Source organism: Chiloscyllium punctatum, chromosome 10 (genome assembly GCF_047496795.1).
Source record: "Chiloscyllium punctatum isolate Juve2018m chromosome 10, sChiPun1.3, whole genome shotgun sequence".
NCBI lineage: Eukaryota > Metazoa > Chordata > Chondrichthyes > Orectolobiformes > Hemiscylliidae > Chiloscyllium > Chiloscyllium punctatum.
This window is the reverse complement of record NC_092748.1, coordinates 112,146,742-112,168,025: the sequence shown is the minus strand read 5'-3', so window position 1 is coordinate 112,168,025 and position 21,284 is coordinate 112,146,742. Positions and strand designations below refer to the sequence as shown.

The window sequence follows — 21,284 nt, the reverse complement described above, 5'->3', positions numbered from 1 at the left end:
TTCAACATCAGCTCCTTGTTCCTGTTCTCTGTATCCATATTAATGAAGCTGAGATCACGATGTGCTTTATGTCTCCATCGATCCTGCTACCTTAAATCTTTCTGTGCACATGTACCCCCAGGTCCCTTTCTGTTTTGAAGGTATTTGCTGTGTGCACTATCCACATTTCTCACTGCCTTGGAAAGGCAGCCAACATCCTCAAAAACCCTTCCCACCCCAGTTTTAATCTCTTCCAACCTCTTTCGTCGGGCAGAAGGTACAAAAGTTTAAACTCGCACCAACAGATTGAAGAACAACTTCTTCCCCGCTATTATCAGACTTCTGAATGGACCTCTCAGGTTTTAAACTTAATGTTGATCTTGCTGTCTGTGCACCTTCTCTGCAGCCGTGACGTTGTACTCCTCACTCTGTTCTATTACCCAAATGCACTTTGTATGGTATGATCTGCCTGTACTGCACACAAAACAAATCCTTTCACTGTACCGAGGTACATGTGACAATCATAAGTCAAATCAAATCAAATGAAAAAATCCATTCTGATTTTAGAAAACTGAATCGCCTGGACAGAGTAGATGTTGGGAAGATGTTTCCATTGGTAGGAGAGACTAGGACCCGAGGGCACAGCCTGAGAGTAAAGGGAAGACCTTTTAGAACAGAGATAAGGAGAAAGTTGTTCAGCCAGAGGATGGTGACTCCATGCAATTCATTGCCACAGAAGGCTGTGGAGGCCAGGTGATTGAGTATATTTAAGACTGAGATAGATAGGTTCCTGAGTATCAAGGGGATCAAGGATTATGGGGAGAAAGCAGAAGAATGGGGTTGAGAAACCTCTCAGTCATGATTGAATGGTGGAGCAGACTTGATGGGCTGAATGGCCTAATTTCTGCTCCTGTGTCTTATAGATATTATTTTGATAAATAAAGTAAGCCAAATGAAACCGAATGAAAACCAGTTTGGACAAATTAATCAGATTGCAGACCTTTGAAGGGGCTTTTTGAAACAAAAAAGATTTACAGCAGCTGCTATGGTAGGATTTGAATCTGAACTCCCAGAGTATTAGGCTGGGCACCTAGAATTATAGCCCAATGGTAGCACCAATCTAAATCTTGGGTACCAAAACAACGTATCTAACTTATGGTTCGTGTATGATACTGGAAAAATGCCTTGTTCCTCGATAAAAACTTTCAAAATGAGGAATTTGATATCCACTTGACAAGAGTTGCAGGAGAAGAATAATAGGGGTGGGATTAATCAATTTTCAAAGATCCAACACAGCACAATGTGCTGAAGGGTATACTGTATTAGTCAATAATTACAGGGTTCTCTTTAGAGCAATGTTTTTGCTGTGATCCCAGTGAAAGGTTCATTAATGTCAGCTGAGCTCCATCCTCTGATAAGATGGGCTAATTGCCAATTCTCATGAGTTTGTGGTAATGACATTTGACTCGAAGGGGTCACGAGAAGTGGGGGAGGAGGTTGATCTGTAGTAAGGCCTCTCGAAGCGGTGATGTTCATTTGTGTAGCTATGGGATAAGTGTGGTACTGGGGATTGGGGGCAGGGAGAAAAGGATCAGGGAGCCACAATTGAAGGTTCCCAGGCAGATGTGAAACCACTGATTTTCATGGGAGACCTGACTCTGGCAGAAACTAGTGAAATCCAAGTCCCTTTTTCCTTTTTTGGTTTTATTTTCTCTTGCTCCCACCCCCCCTCTCTCTTTTCCTCTCTCCCACCCCTCTCTCTCCCTTCCTTTCTCCCTCTCTCTCTTCCTCTCTCCTACCCCGCTCTCTCTTCCTCTCTCCCTCTCTCTCTTTTCCTCTCTCCCACCCCTCTCTCTCTCTTCCTCTCTCCCACCTCTCTTTCTCTCTTCCTCTCTCCCACCCCTCTCTCTCTTCCTCTCTCCCTCTCTCTCTCTTTTCCTCTCTCCCACCCCTCTCTCTCTCTTCCTCTCTCCCACCCCTCTCTCTCTCTTCCTCTCTTCCACCCCTCTCTCTCTTCCTCTCTCCCTCTCTCTCTTTTCCTCTCTCCCACCCCTCTCTCTTCCTCTCTCTCTTTTCCTCTCTCCCACCCCTCTCTCTCTCTCTTCCTCTCTCCCACCCCTCTGTTTCTCTCCATTCATATTTTGACCACAGTAGATTAAATAAAAGGCCAAAGCTCCTGCCATTTCCTTCAACCAGGGACTATTTCCCACCTCTTTCACCACATCACACATCGACACGGTGTCACTCACAGGGTGTACTGAACAACATATCAACGTGGTGTGTTTGTAATACTCTCTTGTCGGTTAATCTGGGATCATGTTACTTCTTGTAATCGGAAGGAAGATTGTAGTAATTGTGTTCCATTCCTGTATTTGTACAGCAACTCCATTTCAAAAGCACTTCATTATCTGTCAAATGCTTTGGTATGTTCTGAGGTCAGGGAAGATGCAATGTAAATGTAAGTTTTTTAGTGTGTAATTTTACATTTGACAAACAATGAGCATATTATGCTCCATTTAAGTGCTTATTTGAAGGATCCATATCTTTTCAATTATTACCACCTTGCCTGATTATATTCCCTCCTGCCACATCTATTGGTCCAGTTAGCTCTTAGCATGTAATTGGACTAATCACAGTTGACGATTACTCCACAGCTATCTGCATTGAACAATGAATGATAATGGCAGGTTTTAAGGGGTAATTTCTCTGCAAGATGCTCTCTTTCTCGTTCCCTCCCTCATTCCCTTCCCCTCCCTATAAAACATCCAGTTTGTAGGCAGTTGCACTCTCGTCTCTTTGAAGTCACCCGGTCTGTAATTATATCTGCAGCTTGTTACAGATCACAGTGTCGAGAACATGACTTTTTGAACTGGTGCTGACCATTAGTGCGCCATTTTACCATCAATTAAGGCAGGCTGAGTCAGTCAAGCCATGACCCTTTGATTTGAAACAATCCCCTCACCATTCAAAGCACTAATGGAGCATAAGAAGCTGTTAGAACTCGCTTGGCTCCAATGAATTCATAATTGAGGCCCACTTTTACCAGGCTGGGTTAACAACAGGCATACTTCAATCTGAATCACTAACCTGGTCCTTTTGAGTCCAATTCCAAGAAAGTAGTTCTTTGGGCTAAAGGAATCGAAGGGTATAGGTAAAATGTGGTTTCAAGGTCCTGAGTAGAACAATCAATCCTGATCATAACGAACAGTGGAGCAGGCCTGAAGGACTGAATGGCTTACTCCTGTTCCTATGTCTGACAGTGCAACACTCCCTCAACACTGCACTGAAGAACCTGCCTGGAGTTTGTGCTGATGTTACTGCATAGGGATTTGAACTCACAACCTTCTGACTGGGAATGCTCCCCACTGAGTCACTGGTAACAACTTGAAGTCATAACCCTGTGATGGCAATGGGAACATTTTAGTCAAAGGGAGTGTGAGTCAAGGAGAGTGATTGAATGCTTCTGTTCCCAGATATTCTGATCTGTATCCCTCACAATGCAAGACCCCACTGACAGTGGAATTTGCAAACCCCTGACCATTGCGATCAACACACAGCTTGGTAACTATGAAGGCTAGGGGATGAATATATAGTGCTTGGTTCCTTAGAAGCCATGGGCTTGCCTGATAAATTGGATTCTGAACTGGCAATGCTCAATTTAGAAATTTTCATCCTCAGGTGATGAAATGTCTCCAGATTTTCAGATCCCTGCATTAGCTTTGGAACCTCTCAATCTTGAGAAGCTCCTCAATTCGTTGAGGTCTGTTTGTTTTTCATTTCTGAACGAATGTTGGCTAGCCCCGGCATTTATGTCCATCCTTAGATATCGAAGAGGGGAGTTAAGGGTCAACCACATTGCAGTGGGTCTGGAGTCACATGTAGGCCAGACCAAATAAGGATGGCAGTTTCCTTTTATAGAGTCATAGAGATGTACAGCGTGGAAACAAACTCTTCAATCCAACTTGTCCATGCCAACCAGATATTCTAACCTAATCTAGTCCCACTTGCCAGCACTTGGCCCTTATCTCTCTAACCCCTTCCTATTCAAATACCCATCCAGATTCCTTTTTAATGTTGTAATTCTACCAGCCTTCACCACTTCCTCTGGTAGCTCACTCCATACACACACCACCCTCTACATGAAAAAGCTGCCCCTTAGGTCCCTTTTATATCTTTCCCCTCTCACACTAAACCTATGCCCTCCAATTCTGGATTACCCCACCCCAGGGGAAAATACCTTGTTTATTTACCCTATCCATGCCCCTCATGATTTTATAAGACTCTTATAAGGTCACTCCTCAGCCTCCAACGGTCCAAGGGAAAACAGCCCCAGCCTATTCAACCTCTCCCTATAGCTCCAACCCTCCAATCCTGGCAAAATCCTTGTGAATCTTTTCTGAACACTTTCAAGTTTCACAACAGCCTTCCTATAGGAGAGAGACCAGACTTGTGCACAATATTCCAAACATGGCCTAACCAATGTCCGGTACAGCCGCAACATGACCTCCCAACTCCTATACTCAATGCCAGTAAGGGCAGGTATGCGAAACATCTTCTTCACTATCCTATCTACCTGTGACTCCACTTTCAAGGAATTATGAAACTGCACTCCAAAGTCTCTTTTGTTCAGTAACACTCCTGTAGGGCATTAGTGAAGCAGATGGGTTTTTCCCAACAATGATCTCATGGTCATTATTAGACTCTTAAAGCCAGACTTTTATTTTAACAACATCCTTCCTGTAGAAGGGCAACCAGAAGAGTACACAGTCTTCCAAAAGTGGCTTCAACAATGTCCTGCACAACCGCAACCTGATCTCCCAACTCCTGTGCTCAGTGTCATGACCAATAAAGGCAAGCGTACCAAACATCTTCTTCAACACACTGTCATAACAGGATTTGAACTCAGGTCTCCAGAATGTTACCTGGATCTCTGGATTCACAGCCTAGCGATAATACCATTTGACCATTGCCTCCCTGCTTCACCTTTTCCCATTAAGATGCTCTTTATAATTCATGACTTGGAGATGCAGGTGTTGGACTGGGGTGTACCAAGTTAAAAATCACACAACACCAGGTTATAGTCCCACAGGTTTAATTGGAAGCATTGGCTTTCGGAGCGACACTTCTTCATCAGGTGGTCAACCATCTGATGAAGGAGCGCCGCTCCGAAAACTCATGTGCTTCCAATTAAACCTGTGGGACTATAACCTGGTATTGGGTGATTTTTAAACTTATAATTCAGTTCTACAACCAAGCTTCAGTCACCTGTTCAATAAACACACCTTTATCTGGGAATTAATTTTTTTTCCCCTGAGGCTCATTGGAAAAGAAGTGTTTACTCAACTAGGTTAATGCAAGCTGTTCTTGCCTAGATTGCTGGATAGGTCATTAGTCTAAAGGCTGCCGTTGCTCTTGCTCCCAACCACCAGTTTTTCTGCGTGTTGTTTGTTCCTGTACAGTCATTGGTTGCAAAGTGTTTGTTTAGTTGCTGACAGATGCTTGTGATCACAGGGGCCGTGAGGACAGGGCTTGGACCCAGGAGCCACTGAGTGATGGAACGGAGTGTGAGACAGGTTGTGGCCCTGGGGAAAGCTGCTGTGTCAACTCCTGCAGTTTGCAGAGTCAGCACATCTTTGCTGCAGACAGGGCTTAGAATGGGGACTGAGCTCCGGGGAAAAGCACAGGATGCAGTCAAAGAGAAGCTAATAAGCAGTAAAAAGAGGAGATAGTGAAGCTGTTAGATAAAGAGGAGTTGGAGGCGGCATCTCTGGATCAAAAACATCAGACTACACCATTTGGGATGAATGGCCTATTTCCTGTACTGTAAAGACATTATTAAAATTTACTGTTTCATGGAATATGGGTGTGACAGGCAAACCCAGTATTTGTCACCCATCTCTAATTGCCCTTGAACTGACTCTTATAGAGTAACAGCATGGAAACAGGCCCTTCAATCCAACTCACCCTCTATGCCCAGACATGTCAATCTAGTCACATTTACCAAAATTTGGCCACATCCCTCTAAATGCTTCCTATTCATATAGCCATCCAGATGCCTTTTAAATGTTGTAATTGCACCCACCTGCTCCACTTCCTTCAGCAGTTTATTCCATACACGCACCACCCTCTGCATGAAAGAGTTACCCCTCAGATCCTGTCTAAGGCAGCATTGTTAGCACTGCTGCCTCACAGTGGCGGGGACAGGTGACTGTCTGTGTGGAGTTTGTGCATTCTCCTTGTGTCTGTGTAGGTTTTCTCTGGGTGCACCGGTTTCCTCCCACAAACCAAAGATGTGCAGTTAGGTGAATTGGCCATGCCAAATTGCCCATATAATTCAGGGATGTGTAGGTTAGTTGCATTAGTCAGGGCTAAATATAGGATAGTAGGGGAATGGGTCTGGGTGGGTCACTCTTCAGAGGGTCAGTGTGGACTTGTTGGGCTGAAGGGCCTGTTTCCACACTGTAGCAGTTCTGTTAAAAAAATCTTTTCCCTCTCACTTTAAACCTATTCCCTCTTGTTTGGACTCACCCACCTGAGGAGCAAGACCTTGTTTATTTACCCTATACATGCCCCTCATGATTTTATAAACCTGTATATGGTCACCTCTGCCTCCGATGCTCCAGAGAAAATAGCCCCAGGCCATTCTCCTGAAAGCTCAAACACTCAAGTCCCAGCAACATCCTTATAAATCTTCTCTGCACCTTCTCTAGTTTAACAACATCCTTCCTGTAGAAGGGCAACCAGAAGAGTACACAGTCTTCCAAAAGTGGCTTCAACAATGTCCTGTACAACTGCAACCTGATCTCCCAACTCCTGTGCTCAGTGTCATGACCAATAAAGGCAAGCGTACCAAACACCTTCTTCAACCTTCTATGTGTGCCTCCACTTTCAAGGAACCGTGTACCTGTTATGCTAGGACACGTCAGAGAGCAGTTAAGAGTCAGCAACATTGCTGTGAGCCTGGAGTCACAGGTACCAGGCCAGGTAAAGATGGCGGACATTAGAGTCAGAGAGACATAGAGATATACATCACGGAAACAGACCCTTCGGCCCAACCCGTCCATGCTGAACAGACATCCCAACCCAATCTAGTCCCTCCTGTCAGCACCCGGCCCATATCCCTCCAAACCCTTCCTATTCACATACCCATCCAGATGCCTTTTAAATGTTACAATTGTACCAGCCTCCACCACTTCCTCTGGCAGCTCATTCCATACACGTACCACCCTCTGCGTGAAAAAGTTGCCCCTTAGGTCTCTTTTATATCTTTCTCCTCTCACCCTAAACCTATGCCCTCTAGTTCTAGACTCCCCCACCCCAGGGTTACATTTACGATAGTAATGGGCAGGGATAGATATATACTGCAGGGAAAGAGGGATAACAGGGGGAAAGGCAATTATGATGTGATTAGATAAGATTTCGGATGCATAGGATGGGGAAGGAAACTGCAGGGGATGGACACAGTTGATATGTGCAGCTTATTCAAGGAACAGCTGCTACTGGTCCTTAATAAGTATATACCTATCAGGCAGAGAGGTCGTTGTCGAGAGAGAGAGCCATGGTTTACTAAAGACGTTGAAGCTCTTGTCAAGAGGAAGAAGAAGGCTTGTGTGAGGATGAGGCATGAAGGCTCAGATAAGGGGCTTGAGATTTATGGGTTCGCCAGAAAAGATCTAAAGAGAGGGCTAAGAAGAGCCAGGAGGGGACATGAGAAGCTGTTGACTGATAGGATCAAGGAAAACCCTAAGGCCTTCTTCCTGATGAAGGGCTCCGGCCAGAAACGTCGATTTTCCTGCTCCTCGGACCTGCCTGACCTGCTGTGCTTTTCCAGCAACACAGTCTCAACTCTGATCTCCAGCATCTGCAGACCTGATTAGGGATAGTCAACATGGTTTTGTGAAGGGTAGGTCATGCCTCACTAACCTTATTGAGTTCTTCGAGGGGTGACTTAGTTGAGATTTGTAAGATAATCAGAGGACTATATAGGTTGGACATTGAGATCCTTTTTCCTCAGAAGCCTAACATGAAGAGACATAGCTTTAAATTGAGGGGTGATTGATTTCGGACCGATATCAGGGGTAGTTTCTCTACTCAGAGAGTAGTTGGGGTGTGGAACGGTCTGCATGCAACAGTAGTACACTCGTTGACGTTAAGGGCATTTAAATGGGCATTGGATATACATATGGATAATAATGGAATAGTGTAGGTTAGATGAGCATCAGATTAGTTTCGCAGGTCGGCGCAACATCGAGGGCTGAACAGCCTGTACTGCTCTGTAACGTTCTATGTTCTATGTTCTATTTATCATATCCAATGCCCCTCATGATTTTATAAACCTGTATGAGGTCACCCCTCAGCCTCCGATGTTCCAGGGAAAGCAGGCCCAGCCTATTCAACCTCTCCCTAGAGCTCCAACCCTGGCAACATCCTTGTAAATCTTTTCTTTTAGTGAACCTGATGGGTTTTCACAGCAATCGCTGGTGGTTATCCTGGTCACCATTATGGAGGATAGCTTGCAATTCTGAATTTTATTCATTAGACCTTAATTCCAGTGGTAGTATCCTCAGTGGGGTTTGACCTCATATTCCTTGGGTGGCACGGTGGTACAGTGGTTTGCACTGTTGCCTCACAGCGCCAGAGACCCGGGTTCAATTCCTGCCTCAGGCGACTGACTGTGTGGAGTTTGCACATTCTCCCCGTGTCTGCGTGGGTTTCCTCCGGGTGCTCCGGTTTCCTCCCACAGTCCAAAATGTGCAGGTTAGGTGAATTGGCCATGCTAAATTGCCTGTAATGTTAGGTATAGGGGAATGGGTCTGGGTGGGTTGCGCTTCAGCAGATCAGTGTGACTTGTTGGGCCGAAGGGCCTGTTTCCACACTGTAAGTAATCTAATCCTTACAGCATCTGCCTAGGTTACTATCCAAGTGATGTTGGACAGCATGGTTGCTCAGTGATTAACACTGCTGCCTCACAGTGCCAAGGAGCTGGGTTTGATTCTAGCCTCTGGTGACTCTGTGTGGAGTTTGCACATTCTCCCTGTGTCTGTGTGGATTTCCTCCGGGTGCTCTGGTTTCCTCCCACAATCCAAAGATGTACAGGTTAGGGTGAATTGGCCATGCTAAATTGCCCATTGTGTTAGGTGCATTAGTCAGGGGTAAATATAGGGTAGGGGAATGGGTCTGGTTGGGTTACTCTTTGGAGGGTCAGTGTGGACTTGTTGGGCCAAATGGCTTGTTTCCACACTGGAGTGAATCTAATCTAATTACCAATACATCATAATCGCTCACTGTCTCATTTTTGGTTCAATGTCTTTTACTTGTTTGTAACTTTTGACAATAAATTTTGAAACTGTTTTAAAGAATAACGGGGGGAGGGGCAGATAGGAATTCCTTCTGGTGCCCTTGCCTCGTCGACAATTATTTCTCAACCAATCTCAGTAAAAAACATGATGATCCGGCCATATATCTTTTGGCTTTGATGGGATCTTGCTGTGCACAACAGTAGCTGCTGTGGCTTTCCACAACAGTGAGCACACTTCAAAAACAAGCACCACGGTCTGAAACCCCCCTCAAATGTGCAAATTATAAACCTTTTTCTCCGTTATATTTGGACTAAGTGTTTTGCTATTTCCCCTTTCCTTTTTATCACAGTGGGCTTGCCCTTTGAGAGATACCTCTGAGTTATTTGGGTTATCGTCAGGAACTAGATACTTAGCGAGGATAACATATGGGGAGCAAAGGTGACAGAATAAAAGGGTGTAGGGTAAAGGGTACACGGGGGTGAAGACAAGATTCCCTTTGACTTTAGGAATGCAGGAAACATAGGAGTAGACCATTCAGCCCATCAAACCTACTCTGTCATTCTAAGTCATGGCTGATTATCTACTCTAACACAATATTCCCATATCCCCTGGTGTCACAGGTAACTAGGGATCTATTATTTTCTGTCTTGAACTTATTTAATGACTGAGCACCCACAGCCCTCTGGGAAAGAGAACTCCATAAGACCCACCAGCCTCTTTCTTTCCCCTGGGTTGGGTAGGAATGTCTTAAATGTCTAATGATTGAGGGCCAGACATGAAGAGAGCAAGAAGCACAGGGTGTGAGATAGGTCTTGTGGTGCATGAGGACAGGAATATAACACGATAGTTTAATCAATGTTCAGGGGCATGTAATCAGAATGCCAATAGTCCTGCAGTGCTTCTCTGTCAAAAGGACCATAGAACCCTAACAGTGTGGAAAGAGACCATTCAGCCCGTCAAGTCTGTATCACCACCCCTCCAAGGAGTACCCCACCCATCACCCTGCATTTATCATAGATAACCCACCTTGTCTGCACACCCCAGGGCAATCTGGCATGGCCCATTCGCCCAACATGGACAACTTTGGATTGTGGGAGAAAATATAAGGACCCAGTGTAAACCCAAACAGACACAGGGAGAACACGCAAACTCCACACAGACAATCACCTGAGGCTGGAATCGAACCCAGGTCCCGTGAGGCAGCAGTGCTAACCACTGAGCCACCCACATTCCTCCTCAGTCTGTGACAGTCAAGAGAAGTGTGTTCATGGTATGTCCAAGTGGGCTGATTACTGGCCTGCAAATCGTTGCAACGTGCAACAATGGCAAGCAGTAACAGCAGCAAAGAGCATTGCTGAGCCATGTGTTGGAATGACAGTGCCCCTCCCATCACTAGCCATGGGTCCAGACTGTGACATGCAGGGAACTCTCTGAGAGATCCCTCACACTAACCAACACCAGGTTGTAATCACAGTGGTGATTACACCACTGAAGTTGATTTTCCAGTGATAGTCTACAGTTTCAGAAGGGGGTGGAACAAAGGGAAAGTCACCCATTGCAGCAACAAGAACAGAATGTTCACCTTCACCTTTTAATAGACTAAATCAACGTATAATCTCACAATGCGCCAGAAGCCCTATCTCATACCCTGTGCCTGTTACACAGAGGTAAACAAGAATAGTGACAAAATCAAAATATTTTAAGCTCTTTGTTTTGTCTGTTTTTAGCCAGATGTGTTAACCCTTCATTAAGCATGCATTTAAAAAAGTAAGACTCTACTCAAACAGTACTGTCAGTAATAGCCATTTCAAACTTCCTTTCAGCCAAATATTGAAGCCATTATAAAGCAATTGATTCTGGGTGGATCAGTGGTTAGCACTGCTGCCTCACAGGGCCAGGGATCCTGGGTACAATCCCAACCTCAGCGACTGTCTGTGTGGAGTTTTACATATTCTCCCCGTGTCTGTGTGGGTTTCTTCTGGGTGCTCTGGTTTTGTTCCTATAGTCCAGAGACATGCAAGTTAGGTGGCTTGGCCACAAATGCAGGAAATAGGGTAGGAGAATGGGTTTTAGTGGGGTGCCATTTGTAGGGTTGGTCTGACTCCTCTTCAGTCACTTCAGTACCTTGCACGAGGGCTTCAGTGGTGCAGTGTCCCTCCCTCCGAACCAGGAGCCCATGTTTAGGTGTGTTGTAACAGGTTGATCAGAAAATGTAAACAAATAATCGCAGGTGATTATGAGACTTGCTTTTCTGAAACTGTCCTCAGTTACAGCTTCTTTCATTCCACTCTATTGCTTCATGAAGACATTTGGAATTAACTAGACAAGTGAAAGCAGTCAAATTGACACAAGGACGCCTCCTAGCAGAGCGCTTTAGGGAACATCTCTGGGACACCCGCACCAATCAACCACACCGCCCTGTGGCCTAACATTTCAACTTCCCCTCCCACTCTGCCGAAGACATGGAGGTCCTCACCACCGCTCCCTCACCACCAGACGCCTGGAGGAAGAACGCCTCACCTTCCACCTCGGAACACTTCAACCCCATGGCATCAATGTGGACTTCACCAGTTTCCTCATTTCCCATTCCCCCACCTCACCCTAGTTCCAAACTTCCAGCTCAGCACTATCCCCATGACCTGTCCTACCTGCCTATCTTCCTTTCCACCTATCCACTCCACCCTCCTCTCTGACCTATCACCTTCATCCTGACCCCCATTCATTGTACTCTTTGCTACCTTCCCCCACCCTCCTCCCTGACTTATCACCTCCATCCCCATCCCCACTCACCTATTGTACTCTACGCTACTTTCTCCCCATCCCCACCTTCCTCTCATTTATCTCTCCACTCTGCAGGCACCCTGCCTCTATTCCTGATGAAGGGCTTTTGCCCGAAACGTCGATTTTCCTGCTCCTCGGATGCTGCTTGAACTGCTGTGCTTTTCCAGCACCACTCTAATCTAGAACAAGGTATATTGAGCATTAAAATTTATATTTGCAAACAATTGGGCAAACTTTGTGCGAGTTTTGAAATCCTCCTTTCACTCCTGTGTTTGTGCCCCAGTGTCCAATGGGACTCTGCTCTTGCTCAGTACTTAATCTTTGTACTCAGCACTTTGTCAGCAGGGAGAAAGTGAGGACTGCAGATGCTGGAGATCAGAGTCCAAAAGTGTGGTGCTAGAAAAGCACAGTAGGTCAGAGAGCATCCGAGGAGCAGGAGAGTTGATGTTTCAGGCATAAGCCCTTCATCAGGAATCAGATGCTGCCTGACAATTGTCAACAGGCTTTATTTGGATAACATCCTTTACGTAAAAAAACGCACAATGGTGAGTGTACTTCACATGTACCTGGAGGATTAAAAGGTGTGAAATCCTGAGATTGCAAAAAACTTTGCACAAAATGCAAACTCGGTCTTTAATAACATTTTAAGGCAATTTCAGGTCATTTTTGCCATTCACATGCCAGGTTGGCCGCCCAATAAGCTTGATTTGTCAGGTTATTTCTTAATAGATTTGCTTAATAAGGTTAGAGCATTAACAATTGTTTGTGTGTGTCAAAAAGGTTTGGGGGAGGGGGGGGGGGGTGTTGCAGATTCTTTGAAACGAGGACAAAGCACAGAAGCTTGGAATTGTTACAGCCTGCACTGTGGTCATTTGGGCGAAAGTGAGGACTGCAGATGCTGGAGATCAGAGTCAGGGATAGAGTGGTGCTGGAAAAGCACAGCAGGTCAGGCAGCATCTGAGGAGCTGGAGAGTCGATGTTTCGGGCAGGAGCCATTCATCAGGAGAGCATGATTCCTGATGTAGGGCTACTGCCTGAAATGTTGATTTTCCTGCTCCTTGGATGCTGCCTGACCTGCCGTGCTTTTCCAGCACCACTCTAATCTTGACTGTGGTCATGTGGCCCATCATGCCTGGACTGGCTCCCCACATGAAGAATTCACTCATTGCCATTCTCCACCTTCTCCCTTGAACCCTCAATGTTGGCCTTTCTCAAGTAGCAATTCCCTTTTGAATATCTTGATTGAAGCTGCCCCCACCTCACTTTCAGGCAGTACCTTCCAGTCAGTGCGTGACGACAGTTTTAATCATATCACTTTTACTTACTTTGCCAATTAGCTAGCGTCTGTGCCCTCTTGTTTTCGAACCTCTCCCATGTGGGAGCAGCTCCTCCCTGTCCACTCTATTGAAACCACTCATGGTTTTGAACATCTTAATCAGATCTCCAGTCAGCATTGTCCTCATCAACTTCTCCATCTCTCCAACTGAAGCCCCTTGTCCCTAGAATTGTGTTCAATCCTGGTCGCCACATTACAGGAAGGATGTGGAGGCTTTGGAGAGGGGGCAGAAGAGGTTCACCAGGATGCTGCCTGGATTAGAGGGTATGAACTGTAAGGAAAGGCTAGAAAAACTCAGGTTGTTTTCTCTGGAGCAACGGAGGCTGAGGGGAGACCTGATACAAGATTATAAAATTGTGAGAGTTAGGGTTGACAGTTAGAATGTTTTTCCCAGAGTTAAAATGTCTAATACCAGAGAGCATGCACTTAAGGTGGGAAAGCTCAAAGGAGATGTGAAGAGTAAATTTTTTACACAAAGTGAGGTAGGAGTCTGGAACGTTGCTGCCAGGGGTAGGGGTGAAGGCAGATATGATAGGGGCTTTTAAGGAACTTTCAGATAAGCACATAAATATGCAAGGACTGGAGGGATATGGACCAAGAGGAGGCAGAAGGGATTAGTTTAATTTGTTCTTGTGCTGTACTTTTCTATGTTCTAACGGGAATGAATCCAGTGAATCTAAGGGTTGTGTCTCACAGCCAGGATCGCACTCCCTCACCTTAGTTGCTTAAAGGAAGCCTTCTACAGAAGATTCTCCTTCACATGTGGTTTACAAACAAAGCCAATGCTCACAACTCTCTCAGAAAGGATTCCATTTTGTCCTGGAGCTCTCATTTTTTTTTTGCCAAACCATTTCAGGATGACGACCGTGGTGTGAATTCGGGATGGGATGGGATAGGGAACTTTTGTGAATTAGAGCATGAATAAGATGAAGAGAAGTGGTTTTCTTTTGGACGGTGTAAATTTGTTTTCTTTATGACAGAGGGCTGTCGAGGCTGGGTTATCATATATATACTAAAGGCTGAGATAAACAGGTTTGTAATCAGTAAGGGAATCAAGGGGATAAAGCAGGAAGGGGGAGTTGAGGACTATCAGATCAGACATGAATGATGGATCCATCTCAAAGTACCTAATTCTGCTCCTCCAACTTATGATTTGGAGATGCTGGTGTTGGACTGGGGTGGACAATGTTAAAGATCACACAACACCAGGTTATAGTCCAACAGGTTATATCGGAAGCACTAGCTTTCAGAGCACTGCTCCTTCATCTTGTCAACCACCTGTTGCTCCAAAAGCTAGTGCTTCCAGATAAACCCCCTGTTGGACTATAACCTGGTATTGTGTGATCTTTAACTTCCTCCATCTTATGGTTCTGGTCTCAGGAGGCAATAGTCAGTGCTATGCAAATGGAGAGTGTGCATGAGCTGGCTGTAAATAGTTAGATGTTGGAGATGAAGGAGGACTATAAACATCTTTCTAGGAGGGAGGAAGTAACTTAAAGCAAGTACAATTAAGTGTAACAGCCTGGAACTTTCAGATACCAAAGGAAGACAAACAAAGACTCAATTATGATCACCAGCACTGAATTCCCGCAGGGGTTTGTTGGAAAAGAAAATGGTTCTCAAGGGATAAATGTTTATGTTACATTGACTCCATCCTTTCTACTGATGTCACACACAGTCTGAGGGTGGAGATGAGGAGTTTTACTCTATATTAAGGAGAGGGGCATTGTATTTGTACCAACTCCTTCAGGCCCAACTGTATATGACTGACCAAAAGTAGCTGTACTTATTGCTAACATGGAATAATCTTTCTTGTTATCTAAAGCAGTGTCACTTTTATAGATACTCTATGGTGCTGTATCGTCCCCATTAATAACTGAGACGCAGCAAAGACTAAGGAGGATTAGTAACAGTAAACAAGGTCAAACAATCCTTACCCACTACTACGTCTGGTAGAGGTGACAAATGCAGTAAGGTACACCTGAGAAAATGCCAACAGGTTCTGCACCAATTAGTTTTATTTTGAGGGATGTGGGTATCTTTGGCAAGTCTGCCATTTGTTGCCCATCCCCAGCTTCCTTTGACCTGAGGCCCTTTCTGGGCATTTGCAATGAACAGTTAAGAGTCAACCTTATTGGGTCTGGAATTACATGTAGGCAAGACTGGCAAGGATGGCAGATTTCCTTCCTTAAAGGGCATTGCAGAACTGGGTGGGTTTTCCCAACGAGAGATGATAGTTTTATGTTCACTGTCACTGAAGATAGGTTAATTATATTGATTAGATTAGGTTAGATTTACTATTGCTACATGTACCTAGGTACAGTGAAAAGTTTTGTTTTGCAAGCAGTACAGGCAGCTCAAAGTGCATAAGGGTAATGGATCAGAGCAAGGAATACAATGCCATGGCTGCAGAGAAGGTGCACAAAGGGTGAGCTCAACATTAAATTTGAAATTTGAGAGGGCTAATAACAGCGGGGAAGGAGTTGTTTTTGAATCTGTTGGTACATGTGTTTAAATTTTTGTATCTTCTCTCTGATGGAAGAGATTATAATCGGGTTGGGAGGGGTCTTTAATGATGTGGGCTGTGTTGCAGCAAGAAGTGTAGATGGAGTCAACAGATGGAAGGTTAGCTTCCGTGGTGGACTGGACTGTGTTCACAACTCTGTAATCTCTTGTGGTCTTTAGTGGATCCGTTGCCATGCCAAGCTGTGATACATCCAGATAGGACGCTTTCTATGGTGCATCTATACAAATTGATCAGAGTCTTTAAGGACATGCTGAATTCCCAGATTTGTTAAATGAATTGAAATTCCATCAGTTGGATTTGAACCATGTTCTTGGAGAATTACCACGGACTCTGGATTACTAGTCTGGTGGCACTATCCACACGATTTATTTGCTCTTTTTAAATTTGATAATCTCTTAAGAAATACTATCAGTGGCTACATTGGTCTACTCTCCTGATTTCCACAGGTAATGTTTTACAGAATTATACCAGAACCTTAAAAAATCTCCACCACTATCAGACCCTGCATGTCTCAATTCCCAACACAGATATAATTGCACTGGAGGGGATGCAGAGGAGATTCACCACAGTGTTGCCTGAGATGGAGTATTCCTGCTCTGAATGGAGACTAGATAGGCTGGGGTTGTTTTCTTTAGAACAAGGAAGCTGAGGAAGTTTCGGATTGAGGTGTACAAAGTTCTGAGGGGTATAAACACGGTAGATGGGGAGAAACATTTCTCCTTAAAGATTATTACAATAACCAAGAGGTGGAGGTGCTGGGGTGGGGTGGAGGTGGGGTAGTAAAGGTTAGAGTTAGGGTTAGCTACCTGATGAAGGGGCAGTGCTCCGAAAGCTAGTACTTCCAAATAAACCTGTTGGATTATAGAACAAAGAACAGGCATGAACAGGCCCTTCGGCCCTCCAAGTATAACCTGGTGTTGTGTGATTTTAACAATAACCTTGAGACACAATGTTAAGGAGCAGGATTTTTTACATGGTCACCATAACATATTATGACCCCAGTTTCTTAATACAAATTTAATTAAGTGAATTTCATCGACCCATTCATTGGCCTTGTGTATTGAAATTATTAGTCTTGTGAATTATCATCAGAGTACTCCCATTTTATAGAAATGTATAAAATTATGAAGGGAGCAGATAAGACAGAAGCAGGGACGTTGTTTCCACTGACAGGTGAGACTAGAACCCAGGGGGGGGGCGTAGCCTCAAAATAAGGGGGAGCAGGTTCAGGACTGAACTGAGGAGGAACGTCTTCAACCAGAGGCTTGTGAATCTGTGGAATTCCCTGCCCAGGGAAGCAGTCGAGGTTACCGCGCTGAATGTTTTTAAGGCAAAGATAGATTTTTGAACAGTCAAGGAATTTAGGGTTACTGTGAGCGGGCGGATAAGTGGAGCAGAGTCTGTGAAAAGATCAGCCATGATCTTATTCCCAGCCTAGGAACACTTTGAAGTGTTTGATAATATTAGAGACATTGCGCAGCTGCATTGCTGTTGGCTTTATTTTGTTATGTAAACCAGTGCGTGTGACACATTGCTCGCCATAACTTATTTAGTAAGAGTCTAAGCTTAAATCAGAGAGAGGTATTCCATACGTTAAATTCTTCAGTTCTGGTCACTGGACTCAAAACGTTAATTTCTTGTTTTTCTTGTTTCAACATTTTAGAGTCATAGACCTTTTATAGCATAGTGAAAACCCACTGTCTCTACACTGGTCATCACGCATCTATCCATTCTAATCCCATTCTCCAGCACTTGGCCGATAGTCCTGTATGCTATGAAATTGTTTGATAGATTGGTGGTTACCAATGGTGTATAAGGTTATGGGGATAGTGTTTATGGGGAAAAAAAGAAGCAGGAGTAGTCCATTTGGCCCTTCAAGCCTGCTCTGTCATTTAATATGATCATGGCTGATCAGCCAATTCAGCCCCCTGTTCCAGCTTTTGCTCCACATCCTTTGACCCCTTTAATCCTAAGAACTTTATCCAACTCGAAAACTTAAATTGGAGTTTTTGGTCAATCGTGATTGCATTGAAAGGCAGAGAAACTCAACTCGACTCACACAGTTGCTACAGGAGCAGGTCAACGGCTAGGGGTCCTGCAGTGAGTAACTCACCTCCTGACTCCCCAAAGCCTGTCCACCATCTACATTGCCCAAGTCAGGAGTGTGATGGAATACTCCCCACTTGCCTGGGTGGATGCAGCTCCAACAACACTCAAGAAGCTGGACACCATCCAGGACAAAGCAGCCGCTTGATTGGCACCACAATCACAAGCATCCACTCCTTCGACCACCGACGCTCAGTGGCAGCAGTGTGTAAGATTCACTGCAGAAATTCATCAAAGATTCACCAGCACTTTCCAAACCCATGACCTTTATTATCTAGAAGGTCAAAGGCAGCAGATACATGGGAACACAGCCACCCGCGAGTTCCCCTCAAGCCCCTTCAGGTTCCACTCACCATCCTGACTTGGAAATATATCGCCATCCCTTCAATCAAAATCCTGGAATTCTCTCCCTAAGAACCTACAGCACATGGACTGCAATGATTCAAAAAGGCAGCTCACCAAGGGCAACCTCTTAAGGACATCTAGGGACGGGCAATAAATGCCAGCCCAGCCAGCAATGTCCACATCTTACCAGCAAGTAGAAAAAAAAAGCAGACTCATTGTCCTGTATGGTATGCTTCTACTCCTCAGTCTTATGCTTTAACGGCCTGACATGTTTGATGACCAGTGATTGTATTAAATGGAGGAGCAGGCTGAATGACTTACCTCTGCTCCTATGCTCCTTGTTGTCCCTAGATTGATTGATTGTCACGTGTGCCGAAGTTTAGTGAAAAGCTTTGTTTGCCAGCAGTCCTGGTAGATCACAGTAAGCAGGGATGTACAGATCAAAAAGACTTAGACAGAGGCATACAGATATCCTCTGTTATCTGAGGGCTCCTATGAAACCTTTTGTAAGCCGAAATGGCGTAAAGTGAAGAAACATTAATTGAAATGGGAAAAATCTCGCCTTTTATCGTAAAAGTGAAAATCCACTTGGGATTTATTTCAGTTAGTGAAAATGTTGGTTTTTCGTAAAAGTGAAGTTGCATAAAGTAAGCTTTTGAAAAGCAAAGGGATACCTCTACAGCCTACATTGCACAGGGTGCACTCTAAGAGAGAGCAGCGTTAACAAGATCTGCATTATTTGAGACGAGAGAGTCCATTCATGTTGTCTGATCTGAATCCCTGTACCTTTTGTCTCCCTATATTTTTGTTTTATTTTTTACCCCAGATGATTGCGGACAACATGAAGAGGAAATGCAAGTGCCACGGCACGTCAGGGAGCTGCCAGCTGAAAACGTGCTGGCAGGTGACCCCCGACTTCAGGACGGTGGGCACCCTGCTGAAGCGCAAGTTCTACAATGCCACGCTGATCAAAGCCCACAACCGCAACACTGGGCAGGTGGAGCAAAGCCACCCGCACCCCCACCACTCCCACAGCCACCCCCACCCACACCACCATCCGCACCGAAGGAAATCCAACGCTGGAGAGCTGGTCTTCTTCGAGGAATCCCCCAACTTCTGCGAGAGCGAGCCCGGCCTGGACTCAGCGGGCACGCGGGGCCGGATCTGCAACAAGACCAGCCCCGGTCTGGACAACTGCGAGAGCCTGTGCTGCGGCCGGGGCCACAACATCCTGCGGCAGACGCGCAGGGAGAGGTGCAACTGCAAGTTCCACTGGTGCTGCTATGTGGCGTGCGAAGAATGCCGAGTGACAGAGTGGGTCAGTGTGTGTAAATAAAGGACCGCACACTTGTCACAGGAGATAGGAACTCCAGAGAGAGATTATAAAACAAACAACAGAACTGGGAACATTTCGACTCAAAAAGGGAGGGCACAGTTCAGCCAAAGAAGCTATTGGCACCGACATTTCTGCACTGCTTTGGAAGTTTGCCATCCTTTTACAAGGGCAAACCTCCTTGTCTCCCTCATTTCCCACCTCCACCCCTTCCCCATCCCTTCTTCCACTGAGGCAGAGTCACTTCCTTCGGAATTTCCTGGGATTTCCTGCCCAAGTGCACCGTGCCCTGCGTTCTATTCCCTCTCAAGGTGACTTGAACCCTAGTCAGACTCGGAGGATGCTTGTGAAATCAACAGGCTCAGGAACGTCTTCAAAGACTTTGCCAACTGAAGTTGTTGGTCGGGGTGAGGTGGGGTGGGGTGGGTGTGTGGGGGGGGGGTGGGTGTGTGGGGTGGGTGGGTGGGGGAGCGTTGGGGGGGGGGAGGGCGAACAACTGCAATGAAAAGGCAGGGAATAAGATAGCTAATGAACAAATGTGTAATTATTTGTAATAGTGTGTTCATTGTTTAATTTCCTATTGCTGTTGTCTAATGTATTATAAGTTATTTTAATATAACAGATAATGGTGTTCATGTTCAGTGCTAATATTAAACTTAAATTCAAAGCAACAAGCTCTTGTAAACCGTCATGAGTTCGTGTCGGGACCTGAACAGAACCCCAAAGGGGACTGACTTCACCCAATCACAGTTCGAAACATTGATTTTCCTGCTCCTCAGCTGCTGCCTGACCTGCTGTGCTTTTCCTGCACCACTCTAACCTTGACTCTGATCTCCAGCATTTACAGTACCCACTTCCACCTTCACAGAATAGTTTTAGCTCAGAAAGAGCGCATTCAGCACCATCATGCCTGTAGAGGTCTATTACCCAGTGCCAATCTCCTATCTTCTCCCCTTTACCCCATACACCCTTTCTATACAAACACTCATCCAATACTCTCTTGAATACCTCAACTGAATCATAGAATAGAATCCCTACAGTTTGGGAACAGGCCATTTGCCCAACAAGTCCACACCAACCCTCTGAAGAGGAGCCTACCCAGACCCATTTCCCTACCCTCTTACTCTACATTTACCCCTGACTAATGTACCTAACCTACACATCCCTGAACACCATGGGCAATTTAGCATGGCCAATTCACCTAACCTGCACATCTTTGGATTGTTAGAGGAAACCAGAGCACCCAGAGGAAACCCACGCAGACATAGGGAGAATGTGTAAACTCCACACAGACAGTCGCCTGAGGCTGGAATCAAACTTGGGTCCCTGGCACTGTGAGGCAGCAGTGCTAACCACTGAGCCAATTGGACCTGCCTCCTTCACATTTCTATGCATTCCAGACCCTAACTACCCACAGTGTGAAAATTGTTTCCTCTCACGTCATCCTTGCTTCACACTTTAAGTCTATGCTGTCTCATTCTCCTTATTTATTTGTTCACAGGATGTAGTGTCACTATTTAAACCTGCATCTACTGCCTGTCCCTATTTACCCCAGAGGGTAGTTAAGAGTCAGTCACA

At 45.3% G+C, this 21,284-nt stretch overlaps 1 protein-coding gene across 1 annotated transcript in view; it reads left to right on the top strand.

The window, feature by feature from the left end:
* The window catches only part of wnt10a (wingless-type MMTV integration site family, member 10a), a 75,611-nt gene extending 55,499 nt beyond the window's left edge, over nt 1–20,112 (top strand). Inside the window, exon 4 of the mRNA XM_072579945.1 lies at nt 19,200–20,112. Within this exon, the coding sequence (XP_072436046.1) occupies nt 19,200–19,709 (510 nt within the window). The 3' untranslated portion in view covers nt 19,710–20,112. The remainder of the gene's footprint in view (nt 1–19,199) is intronic.
* Nucleotides 20,113–21,284: the final 1,172 nt, after the last annotated feature.